This window comes from Miniopterus schreibersii, assembly GCF_964146895.1.
Source record: "Miniopterus schreibersii genome assembly, chromosome: 7".
NCBI lineage: Eukaryota > Metazoa > Chordata > Mammalia > Chiroptera > Miniopteridae > Miniopterus > Miniopterus schreibersii.
Window position 1 is genome coordinate 44,473,513 of NC_138108.1, and position 16,803 is coordinate 44,490,315.

At 43.7% G+C, this 16,803-nt stretch overlaps 1 protein-coding gene across 2 annotated transcripts in view; it reads right to left on the reverse strand.

The window, feature by feature from the left end:
- Positions 1-16,161, reverse strand: part of CERS6 (ceramide synthase 6) — a 235,624-nt gene extending 219,463 nt beyond the window's left edge. Inside the window, exon 1 of one of the 2 annotated variants that reach the window (XM_081142427.1) lies at positions 15,611-16,161. In XM_081142427.1, coding sequence (XP_080998553.1) covers positions 15,611-15,780 — 170 coding nt within the window. In that variant the 5' untranslated portion in view covers positions 15,781-16,161. The remainder of the gene's footprint in view (positions 1-15,610) is intronic. The other variant, XM_081142426.1, reaches the window with a different exon arrangement.
- Positions 16,162-16,803: the final 642 nt, after the last annotated feature.

Below are 16,803 nucleotides of genomic sequence, written 5' to 3' on the forward strand. Positions count from 1 at the left end.
ACTTTAGCGTGATAATTCAATGAGCTATACGTCTAAGTGCTCTTTTGCGTGTGTTTCTTATGCATGCTAAGCATGCAGAACAAAAGTTTACGTTAGAGAAAGAAAGCACTTTTCCAACAACTCCAGAAGAATGTTTTTAAGCAAAAGATGGTTGCACACTTGAGTGCTGGGTTTACAGGGTATTGGCTGAACTCGGGCTCCACAAAGATGGAATTTTAAGCCAAAGTCAGGGTTTTTGGCTCTCCTTTGCTGTACACACATGGGAGAGCCACTCTCTCCCCCACTCTCTTATCCTCACTCTTACTCTCTTCACAAATGTACACACTGGTTGCATTCAGTTTCACCTGCAAAGATAAGTATCATCTGTGTCAACTTCCAAAATGTATCATCACACACCACTTACCTTAGCAGTCCCATTCAGAACAGCTTCCTGACAGTTTTAGGATGGCTATTAAAACAGGGCAGAAAGTTTCTAGCAGCTAAGTGCATCCAATTCAGAACAGCTTTAGACAACTTGAAAGGACTGAAATTCCTTAGATTTGAGCCCTGAGTAAAGACTTAGACAATGGCTGGGAAACTGGAATCAGGATCAGTGGAGGGAAAGGACTAACCAGGTTTGGTTCTGCTGTGAGTGCGAGATTTTTATTTCATCTTCAACTCTGAACAAGGGGAAAACTGCTCGCCAAACGATAAACTGCTGTTGCACACTCGTGGAACTTAGTAAGCAATTCTGTTTCTTTTTCCAATCAGAAAAAGAGAATTCTAAAACCATAAAGTTATTTCGATAACACAAAGAACATTTACTCCACATTATTTATTACATATTTTTTAAACACTGAAAAACTGAGGTTAGCAGTACGAGACGGATAGCTTATTAACCATCCTTCTAAGTGGATTTGGCCCAGACTCACTATTGTCCTGGGAAATGGGAAGCATTACACAACAGCTGGTAACCAGGGCTCAGGACCAAAGGGTAAGGGGGTCAACCAATCAAGAGATTCAGTGTACCCCGGCTACCTTAGATTTGAAGACAGAGTAGGAAGAGAAAAACAGAAGATGGAGCATGAAGCAAAAAGGAGCCAACAGTTAAAAGGAGTGAAAAGCCACGGTCTTATCTAGTTGCCCTCTACCTGATCTTATGTGGCCTCACTCGCTGCCAAGGTGTGGACAGATGGGGGAGAGAGGTCACAGCACAGGCACTGACTCGGACGATCTGACCTGCCTGCTCAGAGGCACGCAGCTGCAAAGCCTACCTCGGAGGGAACTGGAATTGGCTAACATTTCCCTCATTCCTCTGAGACCTAGCCCACCGCAGTGTTTGCATCAGGAGCCCAGTGCTCTCCAATAAACCACAGGTACCTAACAGTAGCAAGTCAGTTTTACACATTGTAGAACTCAGCAAAACCATGCACAATAAAAGAACACGCACAGAAAACCACCTGCCTGCCTGAACACCCTGTAGAAATAACTGCTGCTTCACAGCCACCACCTGTACGGCATCTATTTTGGTTCCCCCCCCCCCCATTCCTTTACACTTCTGCAAGCAGCATTCAAAGTGTGGGTGCACACAGCACATTTTCCATCATTCTTTTCATTTTAATGTGTGCTTTAGCATGTTTCTAAATACAACTTTTACCATGCAGGTCTTCAGCCTTCTTTTTCTCTCTTTGGCAATTTAAGCAAATAAAAGGGTATCATCTTCCTAAAAGCTATTTTGGTATTTGTTCTTTTTTAAAAAGTTCTCCAACTTTGTGGTTTTTTAATGATTTAGGTAACTTTTGTGAGTTCTGCCACTCTTCCTCTAAAACTTTTAAACATAATGTAATAATCATTTAAAAAAATTAAGTGTGTGTGCGTAACGCACCCTGGGGTGAAAGTGGGAGGAAAACAAATCCACTGGTGTGGTCTCAATAAGGCCAAACGTGCTCAGAGGAATTGCCACACCAAGAACTGGTCCTGGGTATGTGCAGAATGAGTTCGGCCTTCAGGAGCTCCAACCGACCCTTAATGAGGAGCCTGTCCATCACCTTTTTAAAGCCATGACATGTGGTACATCGACAGTGGGGCAGGCACCACATCTCAATCTCCAGGGAAGCTCCTCCGCACAACCACCCTCATTCACCTCAGAGAGAGGCAGAGGAGACACTCTTACTGTGAAAACACCCCTGGCAGGGGACCAGACCATCGTGGGTTTGACAGGGCAATCAGGTGGGATGACTAACTATTATAGTTTTTCCTGGACTGAAGTGTTTCTGGGACAGTCCCAGACAAACCAGGAGCAGCTGGTCACTCTACAATAGCATCATGGGTGTCCCACAGCAGCCAGGCTCTGCTGGGACCAGGGTGGGTGGCCCAGGGCAAGTCATTTCATCTTATAGGTGTCTGTGTTCTCCCAATATTTTAGAACATCTGTACCCTAAAACGGCATCTGGTAGTGGTGTTCTAAGAGGTGGGAGGAGGGGTAGTAGTGTGCCCTGATAAGGAGGGGTATTTTTTCACACTATCAATTCTATGCTTTTTTATTTTTATTTTATTGATTTGAGAGAGAGGAAGGGGAAGAGGAAAGGAGGGAAAGAGAAAGAAAGATCGATTTGTTGTTCCACTTACTTTTGCATTCATTGGTTAATTCTTGTACGTGCCCTGACCAGGGATGGAACCCGCATATCGTCAGAACAATGTTCTAATCGACTGAGTTACCCAGCCAGGGCTATCAATTCTATGCTTAGAATTGGCTTCATGTGGTCTAATAAAAATCAGGCCAACTTTGAGTTAATTTTATTGTGTTTTTTAAATCTACAGGTAACATTCCCCCTTATTGCATGCACCCGGGCAGACCTCTCCCCAGCCACGGCCCACTTTGCCGACCCATGGCAGACTCACATGTTTTTGAATGAATAAGTGTTCAGCTTCCTTTCTAAGTAGAAAGTCTGTAACTGTTAAACTATTACTAAATTAAGTAGAGGCAGTTTTTGGTAATTTGTCATTCAACAGCATGTGGTTTCATCTTTGCCGCACTTCCTCATTTAAAAGACAACCCACAACAAATGTCACTTATGATCATCCTAAGATGCCCTCTGCCAATGCCTAAAAAAATTAACAGGCTCATTAAATTATTCACACAACAAACTACTTACCAATTATACTGAAGCTGGGCAGAATTGGAAAAGTGATCCCGGTGGAAAGCAGGTACAGATCCCTTCTAAACTAACTTGGCTAGGGTTAGCCATACTCACACCGATGGAAGTTCAAATTTGGGGGTGTAGATTGGTTTCTCTTAGGGAAAAATGCTCATATATTTATTATTTTCAGGTGATTTTAAATGCCTGCATCTTCATAAACATGATCCCAAGGATACTAAGTTAAATTTCTTTTTCTTAGGGATCAAATTAAGACAATCCACTAGGCTTAAAAATTCTGAAAGAAAGCAGTCAGTCTCAAGGCTTTCCTTTTTCTGGGAGACTTTTATTAGAAAATACATATATTTCTGAGCTATCTGTTAACATACAATCTCTGCAAAGTGTATTACATGAGTGTGAGGTGGATAAGCTAGGGTTAATTTCATGCTACCTACAACTCGAAGAATCTGAATTTCCCTTGGGAGGGGGAGAGGAAGAGTGTGGGAGGGACAGAGACAAGGTCAGGGACAGAGAGCAGGAGAGGAGAAAGGTAACAGGGAAAGTAAAACTCAAATGACTACACTGGCAACCCCAAGGAGTGAAAAGCAAGAATGAGATCCATCATATATGTTAATGACAGAAAGGAAAAGCCAGTAAGATGTTTCAGAAATCTAATGCTAAAGTCTCATTTCTGGAAATCAGGGTTCCTACAAAAACTCAGAAAACACTTGTGTGTGCCTTTGATAAAAACCCAAAGAGCAAGTAATGACTCTTCCATGACCTAAGCACAGCTCTAAATACAATACAAGGAGCATTTCCTTTAATCCCCATAACAACAGTGTAAGTGTCAGGTGGAAACTGAGCAGGGAGAGACTGAGTCATTTGCTCCTAGATCTGTAGCTAGTTGAGTGGCATGGCCAAATTCAGTCCACGTCTTAAATCAATATAAATGGCAAATCTGATGCCTGCCACTCCTGGTGGTTGAACACCCAATCAGTTTTCCCTTGAGACTACATGCAATACAAAGGGACCAGCAGGGCCAGCTGGGGCCAGGGGGACAGACTGGGATATCTGCCTAAGGCCTCTCTCCACTAAAAGGGGATTTCCTGAGAAAACTCGCCCAGTGGAAAGCCATCTTCCTGGGCTACATCCAAAGGCATAGCTTCAGGCTCTACGTGATACACTGCTGCCCATCGCTTGTCTAAAACCTCACCTTTAGAAATAGTTTTCTGCCATGAAATCCAAGCAAGTCTCTGGCCTACAATCCACATCACTATTAACAGTTGCAAAGAAAAAGCTAAGCAGCGTTTTCCTCCCTAAGCAGGTGTAGTGCTAAAGAGATAGGGGCTTCGATGGCTGTCTAAACTCTATTTACTCTTCAGCAGAACAAGCAAATCCTTCTGTTCCAGGATCAAATACATAAACAGGTTCTACTGCCTCCACAAGCTGCACCCTCTCCCCACCCCTCTACCCCCATACACACCCGACACATTACATCACCTTAGTTCTCAAGGAGGTAAGAAATCGTGCACTATGGTACCAATTATTTTTTACACAATGTGTATTTTTAGGAACCAGTTTTACTGAGTCCCCTTTAAATACATGTTTTTGCAGATAGTGCTCCAATATCACAAAGCAGGCATCTTCCCCATTTTATAAGAGAGGAGACCAAATTTCAGAGAGTGCGCTGTCCACTATTGCCTAGTTGATAAAAGACAGTGTTTGGATTCAAACCCAAGTTCCAGAGTCTTTCTGATATTCCATCCACTTTCCTTTCAACTCTAGTTAGGAATATGCATTTCTAATTAATTGCAGTAAATGTAGAAAATGGTAACATAACTTAAATGCAGTCGCCCTGCAATCTACCCACACACTCAAAGATACTCGCCCACTGACGCACAAAGCCCTGTATTCTCTTAATCTCCATAATGCCTGAGTGACTGATTGCCGGGTTCTCAATTTTCCTTCACTCAAGCTATTGTGTCCAAATCTGCCACTCTGCCTAAATCACCAAGTCACTTTATTCTGCTTTGAAACGGTGATCTATTAAGACAAGATCTACAGAGCCACTTAGACTAGCTGGCAGCCTGTACTCTGATACTTGCCAAGCTGTGTCCCTGGACAAAAGTTTAGAGGGTTTTCTCCATCCCCTCCCCAATTCTTAACTCTGTGCTGTTCCTCTGCTCCCCAAATGTCCCTGTGTTTTTAAAGGATCTGTACCAATGATAATAAGAAGGAAGGAAGGGAGAAAGAGGTAAAGTGGGAAAGAGACTGGGGGCGGGGCAGGGGACAAAGAGAGAAAGAGAGAAAAAAGAGGAAAGAGACAAACGCAATCATAGCTTCAGGACTGCAACGACAGCTTTGTAACCTGAAAACCTCAGAGATAAGATGTGACATTTATGCAGACACTGGCGAGTCACAAATTCCTAGGTCGCTGCGTGAAAAGGGCTACCCAGTAAAGGAACACAGCCTTCCTGCAATGAAAAACCATCTGTGTTTCTCCACTCCCCACTCCTGCCCTTTCTGAGGCCCTAAAGGCAAAAGTAGGGCTAGGAAGCAGGAGCCGCACGCACGAGACAAGTCCATTTTGAAGGCTAGTAAGGAAAAGAGAGTTCTCCTTAAGACAAAAACAGAAAACAAAAAAAACAAAACAAAAAAAACCTGCCCAAAACATTCTCACAGGTGAATTGTGGGAAGCAGAGTTTTGCACAATGAACAAAGATTAGTATAAAATTTGAAAACGATTTTTCAATAATATGTATCTGCCCGTGTTTGCAATCAATTGCCGATGGTAAGCAGCATTTAAGTAAAATCACATTCAAATTTTCAAGTGTTTAAAGCACTCGCATACAAAATGGGTGTAAAATTAAATTGAAAGACAGGGAGGAGGGTAAGATCTGATCTTTTAGATCCATAGATAGGATGGATCTGTGGCCTAGGCCATAAGCCCTACTAGAACTTGATCCTGTCATCCTGGCTTGCTTTAAGTGGATTGGGAACTCACTAGGGTGCCTATATTTTAATCCTAGGGAGCCTCTGAAACTATACACTGTACAGTGTGTTTTTCCAGAGACACTTTGCTCTCCTTTTCTGTACATGCTAATTTACTATTATTAAATTTCCATGTTAACAAGTGGACTGAAGGCCAGTGTTTAGTGGAAGTGCCTTCCAAAAGGGCTCAGAGAACCTAAGTGCTCTCTGGTCTTCAACCTTCCTTCCATCACCCCTCCCCACTACCCACCTATGCCAGATGGAGAGAAGAGGGACTCCCCTCGATCCCAAAGGAATTATGCATTTTAAAACAAAGAAGCAAGTGCTTGATGGAACTTAAATCAAGAGGCTGGGATGTGTGTTCCTAACAAGAAAACCGTCAAACCTAAAAAAATGAAACCAGTTATTTCTAGTAACTTTTTTCTTTTTAGTCAGTGAATCTTCTTTGTGTTTTTTATTATTATTTTTAGTTGTGGTAAAACACATAACATAAACGTTACCATCTTAACCATTTTTAACTGTACAGTTCAGTGGCACTAAGTACATTTACATTGTGCAAACATCACCACTATCTATCTCTACAACTTTTCATCTTGCAAAACTGAAACTCTACGCCCATGAAACAACTCCCCATTTCTTTCTCTCTCCAGTCCTTGGCAACCACCATTCTACTTTCTGTCCCTATGAATTTGACTATTCTAGGTTCCTCATATAAGTGCCATCACGCAGTGTTTGTCTTTCTGTGACTGGCTTATTTCACTTAGAATAATGTCCTCAAGGTTCATCCTCTGTAATATGTGTCAGAGGGTTTTTTTTCCTTTTTAAGGCTGAATTCTATTCTATTGTATGTATACACCACACTTTGTTTATCCATTCATCTGTAGGACACTTGGGTTGCTTCTACCTTGTGGCTATTGTGAAAGTACTGGAATGAACGTAAGTGTACAAATACAGTTGACACTTGAACAAGGGGCAGTTAGGGGCACTGACCACCCCCACCAGTCAAAAATATGCAGATAACTTTTAACTCTCCAAAAATTTAACTACTCTAGTTGAACCTAAGTATCCATGGTGGATTGGTTTCAAGACCCAATGTGGATTCAAAAATCCGTGGATACTCAAGTCACCTATATAAAATGGTGATGATAAATGCATAACAGTGGCCCTCTGCATCTTCAAATGCCTAACCACGGACTGAAAACAGTACAGGTATTTTCTGAAAAAAGCATGCTTACTATATAACTGAGTCCACGTAGTTCAAACCCATGTTGTTCAAGGCTCAACTGTATCTATTTGAGACTATGCTTTCAGTTCTTTGAGGCCAAACTGGAAGTGGAATTGTTGAATCATAATAATTCTATTTTTAATTTTTTTAGGAACCTCCAAACTATTTTCCACAGAGGCTGCAACAATTTGCAATCCCACCAACAGTGCACAAGGGTTCCCTTTTCTCCACACCCTCGCCAACACTGGTTGTTTGTTGGTGATAGCCATTTTGATGGGTGTGAGGTGATATCTCATTGTGGTTTTAATTTGCATTTCTGTCACGCTGGGCATCCTATCATATATCTATTGGCCACCTGTATGTCCTCTTTGGAGAAGTGTCTATTCAGGTCCTCTTTCCATTTTTTAAATAGGATTATTTGGGTTTTTTTGGTGTTGGCTTGTATGAGTTCTTTATAAATTTTGGATATTAACCCTTTATCAAAGGTATCACTGGCAAATATGTTCTCCCATTCAGTAGCTTGTCTTTTTAGTTGTTGTTGATGGTTTCCTTTGCTGTGCAAAAACTTTTACTTTGATGTAGTTTCATTTATTTTTCCCTTTGTCTCCCTTGCCCAAGGAGATGTATACAAAAAAAAAAATGAGAGCAATGTGAAAGAGTTTACTGCCTACGTTTTCTTCTAGGAGTTTTATGGTTTCAAGTCTTACATTTAAATCTTTAATCCATTTTGAGTTTATTATTCTTGTCAGTGGCGTAAGAAAGTAGTATAGTTTCATCTTTTCGTATTATCTGTCTGGTTTTCCCAACACTATTGAAGAGACTATCTTACCCCATTGTATAACCTTGCCTCCTTTGTCATAGATCAATTGACCATACAGGCCTGGGTTTATTCCCAGGCTCTCTAATCTGTTCCTTTGATCTATATGTCTTTTTATGCCAGTGCCATGCAGTTTTGATTCCTGTAGCCTTGCAGTATAGTTTGATATCAGGTAGTGTAATACCTCCAATTTTGCTCTTGTTTCTCAAGATTGCTGTGGCTGTTGGGGTCTTTTGTGGTTCCACATATAAGTCACTTTTAACCACATATTCAAAGAGAAAACATAAAGGAGTTTAGGCTCTATCTCTAAGTTTTCCTTCATAAAAACTGATTCATTCTTAATTGCTCAAATTTCCTCTGAGCGCTTTCTCTCTGCCTCACTCTCCATAATAAAGTCAGGATATTATCTAATTCATCCTCTTGAATGCATCCCTTCCACTATGTGGAATCTGAGAAACTTTCTCCCTAATGATGATGACGACTTAGATTGTGGGGGACAGGCAAGAGGGAGAAAGAAATAAAACAGTGTAAGCATGTGACCAGAGAAACATACCACGGCAAGACCATTGTGCATCTAAAAAAAAAAAAAAATCCCAAGGCTACCACTGTCCTAATCAAAAAATTGGAAAGCTCATCCCAGTAAGAAAATACACACAAATTCACAGGAAGTGAAATAAGAATGATTAATAAATATTTGAAATAAGTTCATCATGAGTCACATAAAAACACATTATAGCAGTAACATGTTTTCAAATTTCAAAGCAAAAATGTCCTCAAATGGTAATGATCTGCATGTTGATAAGGAAGTGCAAACGGACATGATCTTCTGGACACCAATTTGGAAATCTGTATCTGTCAAGAATACTAAAATATTTATCCTTTTGGGCTTAAAAATGCCATTTCTAGAAGATATTCCTTAGGAAGTCATCAGGAATTGAAAGACTTATATACACAAACTGGAAACAACCTAAATGTCCAACAACAATATGGAGAATGGTTTAAATGAATTATGGTATATTCACAGTGTAGAAAAAGTACAGTCACTAAACATATTTGTTAATAAATTATTTCATGGAAAATGTTCAGGTTAGATCATTAAATAGCAAAAGGCTGCATATGAAACCATATATACAGTATGACCTCATGATACTGGCTTTAAAATCTGAGATCACCAAAATTATTAGGAGATCAAGACACCTAGCTATTTTGAGCTGTGTAACGTTAGGTGCATTTCCAAAATTTTCAATCCTTAGTGTCATCGTTAAAATATTGGGAAAATTAACATCTACCTCACAGGGCTTGGTAAATGACGTAAACCATATAAAGTCATAAACTCACATAGGGAATAAATGTTAGTTTTTACTATTACTTTCAAAACTAAAATAAAAAGGTTTTCATTAAAAACTGCAGTCATTAGCAACAGTCAAACATAAAAGAAATGATGAGCTCCAAGTCGCAGCTTGAGACTCTGGGCCCTGGCCCTCAGTCATCCACAGTAGCACTAGTGGGCCACCCCAAAGAGACGTTGTGAGGATCACCACTTTGAGTTCAATCTTGCCACAGCATAGGTATTTGGAGAAATCAATGAAGGCTATGGTGGCAGAAAAGAGTGACAACAGAAGAGCTTATGAAATAATTTTTATTTTAAAAAGGGGAGTTGGGAAGAAGTCAAAGATAAAATCTTAAGAGGCAAGATTCTCAGGGCATCACTAATACAGAAGGATCCTTGTGCTACAAGTGGCAATGTTGTTCACCTCCTATTTTTGCAAATAAAAAGAAATGGCTCCCTAAAAACATTAAGGGATACAACTAGTTACTAGCAAACAAAATCTGGAACCTCGGTATCCTGACTCAAAATGTTTATGAACTGATGAAATGGAGCTGGGAGGAGGGAAAAGCAATACAATTTTGAGAGTTATGGCTTCTTAAGAAATAGATGGCCAATGGCTTTAGGAAATCTGAATTTGCTTGGTGATGGAAGAAGAGATGTTAGTGCTTGTAATAAACACTTAAAATCTTCCATGGCCAGCATACCCCTACGTAGTAGTGCTCACCAACAGTGTTATCAGGCAGTAAGACAGGGAGAGAGCCTGAGGCAGAAGCAGTGGCCTCTTCCAAAGCCATGGGACTGGCTTCATGATGAAAGTTTGCCTGGAACTCCATTTTCCTTCCACCGCCACCTGCCCTTGCCCTTCCCCATCACAGAAAAGAAACCACTTCTGAAATATCTTATAAACTGGAATCCAGGAGGAAAAAAATCCAACTGTGTCAATAGAGAATCCAGATACTTTCAACAGAAAAGTCACAAGTGAATGCAGGGTGTTAATTTCATCACTCCTTGATGACATGAAATCATTTGTGGTCATTTAGAGTTATCTCTCCTGCCCTCCCCACCATTCTAAGACACTGCCCATTAAGAGTAACATTATGCCTTTGATCCAAAACCCAACCTATTACAAATAGCTCAACTATTGCATTCAGTAACGGCAAACTTTTTATTTTGCAAAAGGAGAAAGCTGTGTTAAAGTTCTGCAAAAAACAAACAAAAAACCAAATAAACAAAGCCATCCCTTTGATTTTAGGTTGTTTTCCAACAAAACAGCCTTTGTAATCCAACTTTCCTATCCAAGTCAGAAATCGTAGGAGGTAACCTATGTGTCTGACCCTACTTCTTTCCTCTTATACCAGCCTGGCAAAGCAGGTATCCATATTTTAATCTGGATCACACCATCATTTAACAAGTGAAAAGGTACATTTATAGGGTTAAATGTCCAGGACCGACTGTGTGAGAAAAACCGAATGTGTATGCAAGTAATTCTCATATACTGTGTTGGTTCATTCAAACTGTCATAACAACATACCACAGGCTGGGTGGCTTATGAATAACAGAAATTTATCTCTCTCGCAGTTCTCCAAATTGGGAAGTCCAAGGTCAAGACATCAGATTTGGTACCTGGTTCACAAACAAATATCTTTCTGCTTTGTCCTCACATGGTAAAAGGGGCAAGAGAGCTTTCTGGGGCCTTTTTTTTTTTTTTTAAAAGGGCACTAATCTCATTCTCCAAGGTTCCACCCCCATTACCTAATCATCCCAACGTCCCCATCTCCTAATACCCTCACCTCGGTGGTCAGCTTAGCAAATTATGGATTCTGAGGGAACGTAAACATTCAATCCATTGCATACTCTTTTAAAACATCTGATGGTAATCAGCCTCTTCATTACTAGGTACGTTATAGGAGCCTTCAGTAGTGAAACTCACCTGACACCCCACTTTTCCCCAGCAGTCATCCACTCACACCTGTCCTCCCCCTTCTTACCATGGGGAACACCTTCTCATTCATTCTCTCTGGGCCCTCCCCTCCCCTCCCGTCTCCTCCAGGACCTCAGCCGAGGCTGGGCAAATACATTAAGTGTACCCACACGAGAGCCCACTGGCCGCACATTCCCTCTGACACAGCTGACACTGTGTTGTTCATTGAAGGTTTGGGTGCAGCAGGTCATTACTGGACTGAATGGGTCAAAGCAAGACTGGTGTAAGCCCCCTGAGGAATGATGGTTGTCACAGAGCTTGCCACTCTGAGGGCCCAACCAACAGGAACGAGCTTCTCATTTCTTACCCAGCCATCACAAGAAGCGCCAGCCTACACTGGGTTCACCTACACAAGGTCTGAGGAGAGAGCAGCTGCTTTGTCTGTAGAATCTCTTACATAGTTATTCTGAAATACTGCAGCTTTGGGGGGCACAAGTGATAACAGCCCAAATGGTTCTTTCAACTCAAATCGTAATTCAAAAATATAAGAAACAAAACCATTGGCTGGAATATTTATATGAAAAAAACAACCTCTTTATTCTTAGATGACTCACTTCTACCTACAGAAAAATGATGCTTAGCCTTATCCAAAGTTTGGTGAGGTAATAATTAGTAAGCTACAGGAGTCAGACAACTGGGAGGCTCCAGCAGCCCTGGATTACCACGCCAGCTGCTTCACCGCCCAAATGCGAAAATAAGGCGAGAGAAACGAGGTGCCTGCAGCAGTGGGAGGCACGTCTGGCTGGAATGAGTGTTCGATTCTCAATCACTTCTCCCTGCATCTCTCTCCTAAGCCCGAGGGGAAGAAAATGCACTGACGTTACCTTTCATAACAATAGCTGGAAGAATCTTTTATTCCCAAACGGGAATTCAACAGAAGTTTGATCCCACGTTTAGGAGTACCACAGCAACACACGTTTCTTTAAAAAAATAAATTCGGAAGAAGCCTTTGTTATAATATCAGAGAATGGATTACTGAGCCCAAACAAGCCTTAAATCAAGAAAATCCATCAAACAGATGATAATGCCGCGTTATTAAATAATATTTTGTTCCTTGTCATCAAACTAAGAACATAATATGATCGTCGACACTGCGATTTTCATTCTGGAGGAAACTGCCCAGTTTTGTTTTGTTTTCCATAAGAGATAGTTTTCTGTCGATCAAGGCGTATCTACAGCGCCCTTCCTGTCCCCACCCAGAGCTAAGTGTAGAGTGAAGGCTAAGCTTAAAACCACCGAGTGGTGGCCTATTCACAGGCTCGGCCAAAAGCCACTGAATTGAGGCTGCCCCCTTTTTAACTGGCCACGCTGGGCCTTGTTGCTGTCCATGTGGTGCTACAGCATGGCATTGTTCTGGCCACCAATGCCACCGCTGTCAACAGCCCAACAGTGAGCAGGATACAAGAAGACAGAACTCTTCAACTGGGCAAACGTCCAATTCAGGCAGTTTTTTATAGAGAGAGATGCGTGCGACTGAGGAGAAGGTATTCAAAGTCACAATTTTAGCCTCAACAAGGGCACTGCAGACCCCATTTAATGGAAATAAAGATGTTGGATAATCAGGTATTTCACAGACATGTTCTCAGCTTTGAAATCAATGACAATAGAAGAAGAAAACCAAATAGGATCCTGAGGGGATTGTTCCTATTATAAAGCATTTCATTTCACAAAGGGAAATGAAACAGGCTCCTTTAAATCATGTTATACGTTCTAGAATTATTACAAAAGAAAAATGTCTGCATGACATATCAGAAGGGTGCCGAAAGTGAGTCGTGCCAGGGATACCAGTATCAACCGGATCAGTTATGTTGATTCAGGCCTTTGATGGATGCTGAGATGAAGGTCACAGGTTAGATGCCAGAATGTGTCATTTAGGTTTGAAAAGAAGAGAAACATGCAGAGCTTGTCATTCTGGGTACAACTATACACTTGGATTTTTAGAGAATTGAGAGAGTCAGAATAGTTAAAGACAGAGGTGTCACAGCTATAGCAAAAAAAAAAAAAAATAGAGACCCTTGCCAAAGTCAGTAGCATCCTATGGTATATAGGTCATACTGAATTATTACTTTGAACATTAACCATAAACTTTCACTTTCCATACAGGCCATGAAACCACTTGTACTTGAATCAATTGCATGAATGGCCACTGATCAATGACCAACTCTCTCCATATCAATATGAGGGCATTTGCTGTGGCTAAAGTTGAAAGCAGCTGACCCCTTTGCATAAACTCTAAGTCACAGGATTGTGCAAAGGAAGAGAAAACTGTTCAGGAAGAGGAAAAATTAACTTCCAGTTTTCATTTATTACATTATTTTTAATTTTTTTTTAAGGCAGATAAAGTCTAAGTATAAAGCTGTCTTCGTTTTCTAATTTTCTTTTTCTCCAACCTAATGAACAGCCTGGAATCAGCTTTCTGCATACAGGTCATCAGCTGATATGCTTTTGTTTTCCAAAGCATAAAACTACACATCTCTTTCAAATGCATTAGCTAGCTTAAAGGGATCCCAGCCAGAACTGATTAGATATCATTCATAACTGTGTGGAGCCCATACAATGTGTCAACACAGCAACCTGCTGTTTCTGAGAGGTGTTTTTGTTGGTTTGTTTGTTCGTTTTGTTTTGCTTTTTGAGAGACTGCAAGGTTAGATATGCATTCCTATTTTATATAAGTAAACATTTGCTCTAGAAGCAACTCTATACCTGCAAACACACCCACTTTCTCACAGTAAGCCATAGTGCTAGACAGGATCAATGAGGTATCTGTGCTGGATTCCAATCATTTAAAAAATAAGTCTTTAAATCTGTTCCCCTGTGCATGTTAATCTCTGCATGTGGACAGCTCACTTAGTACTTATGCAACAATGATGTCCATTGGAAAATGCACCTTTTTTAAACAAAAGATACTTTTTGTTCCCATGAAGCTTTGTCTGTTGCCATTTCCAGCAACAAAAGATACAAAAAAACAAATTTAACATCCCCAATAGCGGCTTCAGACAAACAGAAACAGCAAACAAAATAATAGAGCAAAAGCTGAAGAAGCAAAACCAAGGTGAGTCGAGGCAGGGGAAGAGAGACAGGGTGGAAGTGAGAAATGGAGTCTAAACTCTGCTCTGTGATCTAAGAAATTCAGCCTTTCCTGATGAAGGGGGCGAGAGGAGAAGGGGTGGTGAGGTTTTCAGCTGAGAAAAAGAAGTGTGTGCTGCCATCCAGGTCCTGTTTCAGTAAGACCAGCAGAGCCGAGGCAGGCAAAACCTAGTTGTGACTAAGACTGATTCAATGAAAGCAGCACAAGTTTGTTCACCGCACAGTGCGGCCAGTCAACCAAATCCGAGATTTATAAGTGATAATACGTCAATTCTTTAAAATTTTTTAAGTGCATTCTGGTACCAAAATAGAAGTATGGCTATTCACCGTAAACACCTATCAATTTAATATCATTTTGCAGACTGTGCACCCGTTCTGTCACATCCTCTTGTAAAGAAACAGCTAATGGCCTGGAGGGCTGGAAACCTACAAACTCTTGTCACCTATTTCCCAGGACTGTGGGCCTGAAACTCAGTGTCAGCGATGGAAACCGAATCGCGTCCAGAAGCCAAGGAGTCCCCGCCGAATTGGAGAAGCGCGGTCCTGACGATCCGCGTGCGGGGGGAAGGGACTGGAAGTGCGCGCGGCGCCTCCGCCCTCCCGGCCGCGCGTCCGGAACGCTCCCGGCTGTCAGGTGGGTGGCGGCGAGCCTGGGCGGGCAGCCCTGCCCCGCAGCGCGGCGCGCTCGCAGGGCGGAGCGGGGCGAGCCCCGCGGAGTGCGGCGCGTCCCGCGGCCGGCCGCCGCTCACCTTTGTTCGCCCGCCCTCGCGGCGAGGAGCGGGCCCGGGAGGAGTGCGGGGAGCGACCCCGGCGCTCGCGGCCCCTCCCGGGCGCCCGGAGGGATCCGCAGGCAAGCCAGACCCCTCTGGATCCCCGAACGGCAGCGGGACTGCGGGGTCAGCAACCCCTTCCCGAACACAAAGATTGGGAGGCGTGAGCGCGAGCGCTGGGGGCGCGGGTGCGTGAGCCACAGAGCACGCGAGTGTGCGTGTGCGCGCGAGGGTGTGCGTGTGTGAGTGCGCGCGTGTTAGGGGGAGGGGAGGAGCGCTCCAGCTCCGCTTACCTCTCGAAGAGGAGCCGCACCATGAAGATGCAGAAGGCCAGCGGGAAGGCGAGATAGAGGTCCTCCGCCTGCGGGAAGGTGGCTTCCTCCGTGTTCTTCAAGTCCGCCCAGGTGACATTGTGCGGAAGCCAAAACCTCTCGTTCCAGAACCAGGCTAAGATCCCTGCCATCTTGCTTTGTCCACCCCTGTCCTGGCTCCCGCGGCCCGCCGAGCTCTTCGCGGCGCAGGGCGCCCGGGGATGCGCGCGCTGCTGCTCGGAGCCTGTGCCGCCGCCTCCTGCGCGGCCGCTGCTCTCGAAGGCTCGCGGCGAGCCCCGCGTCCCTCCTCCCTCGGGCCGGGCTGGGGAAAGGAGCCGCCTCGCCTGTCACATGGCAGCGCGGGCTGCTCGCGCTGATTGGTGCGCCCTCGCGTCAAGCAGGGAGGCACACGCGGCCGGCGTGCCCACCCCGGGGGGAGAGCGCGAACGCGGCCCCCGGGGCGCAGGGGCGCAGCTCCGCGCGGCGTTGCCCGGGCCGCGCTCCCCGCGCTCTGGCTCAGCCTTCAGGGCAGCGCCTTGGGGCGGGCTCCCCAGTCCCCCCGCGCCCCGGCTTGCTCGCACATGCTCAGAACGCCGGCCCCGGCCTCCTGGAGCTGCGGGGGTCTCGGTCTGCTTCCCGTGCGCCCTCGGGCAGTGAAAAGGCAAGTAGGGGCCGGGCGGTCTTCAGAACCAGCCCTGCACCGAGAGAAAATGGCCAAAGGAGAAGTAGGGGGCGCAAAGAGCGTGGGAGGAAGAAGAAACAGGGAAGGAGTCGCCCACTGGGGCTCTTGGAGAGGCAGGGTGGAAATCAGGAACTGGTGGCACGAAAGGCTTGGCAAGAGCCTCCTACATCTATCCCACGCGGGTCCCCCCACCCCATCTCTGACCTTCTGGCCTCCTTGTACTACTGCTGGTCACCACAACCTGTTGCCCCCGGGAAACACCGCCCTCTTATTTTAATTGAGGAGGTGTCAGGAGAAATTAGACACTTAGTTGCTATTTGATGATAGCACCCGTAGCATTCTGTAAAACTGCCCCTCTAAAGGAACCTCTCAGAAAACGCCATCAGGCCACATTTTGGCTCCACAGATCAGTAGAGAACTTTGCTATTTGACAGGCTCATTTTAAATGCCTTTCAAATCTGAAACCTTTAGGGCATTAGGCCTGTCAGGCCTA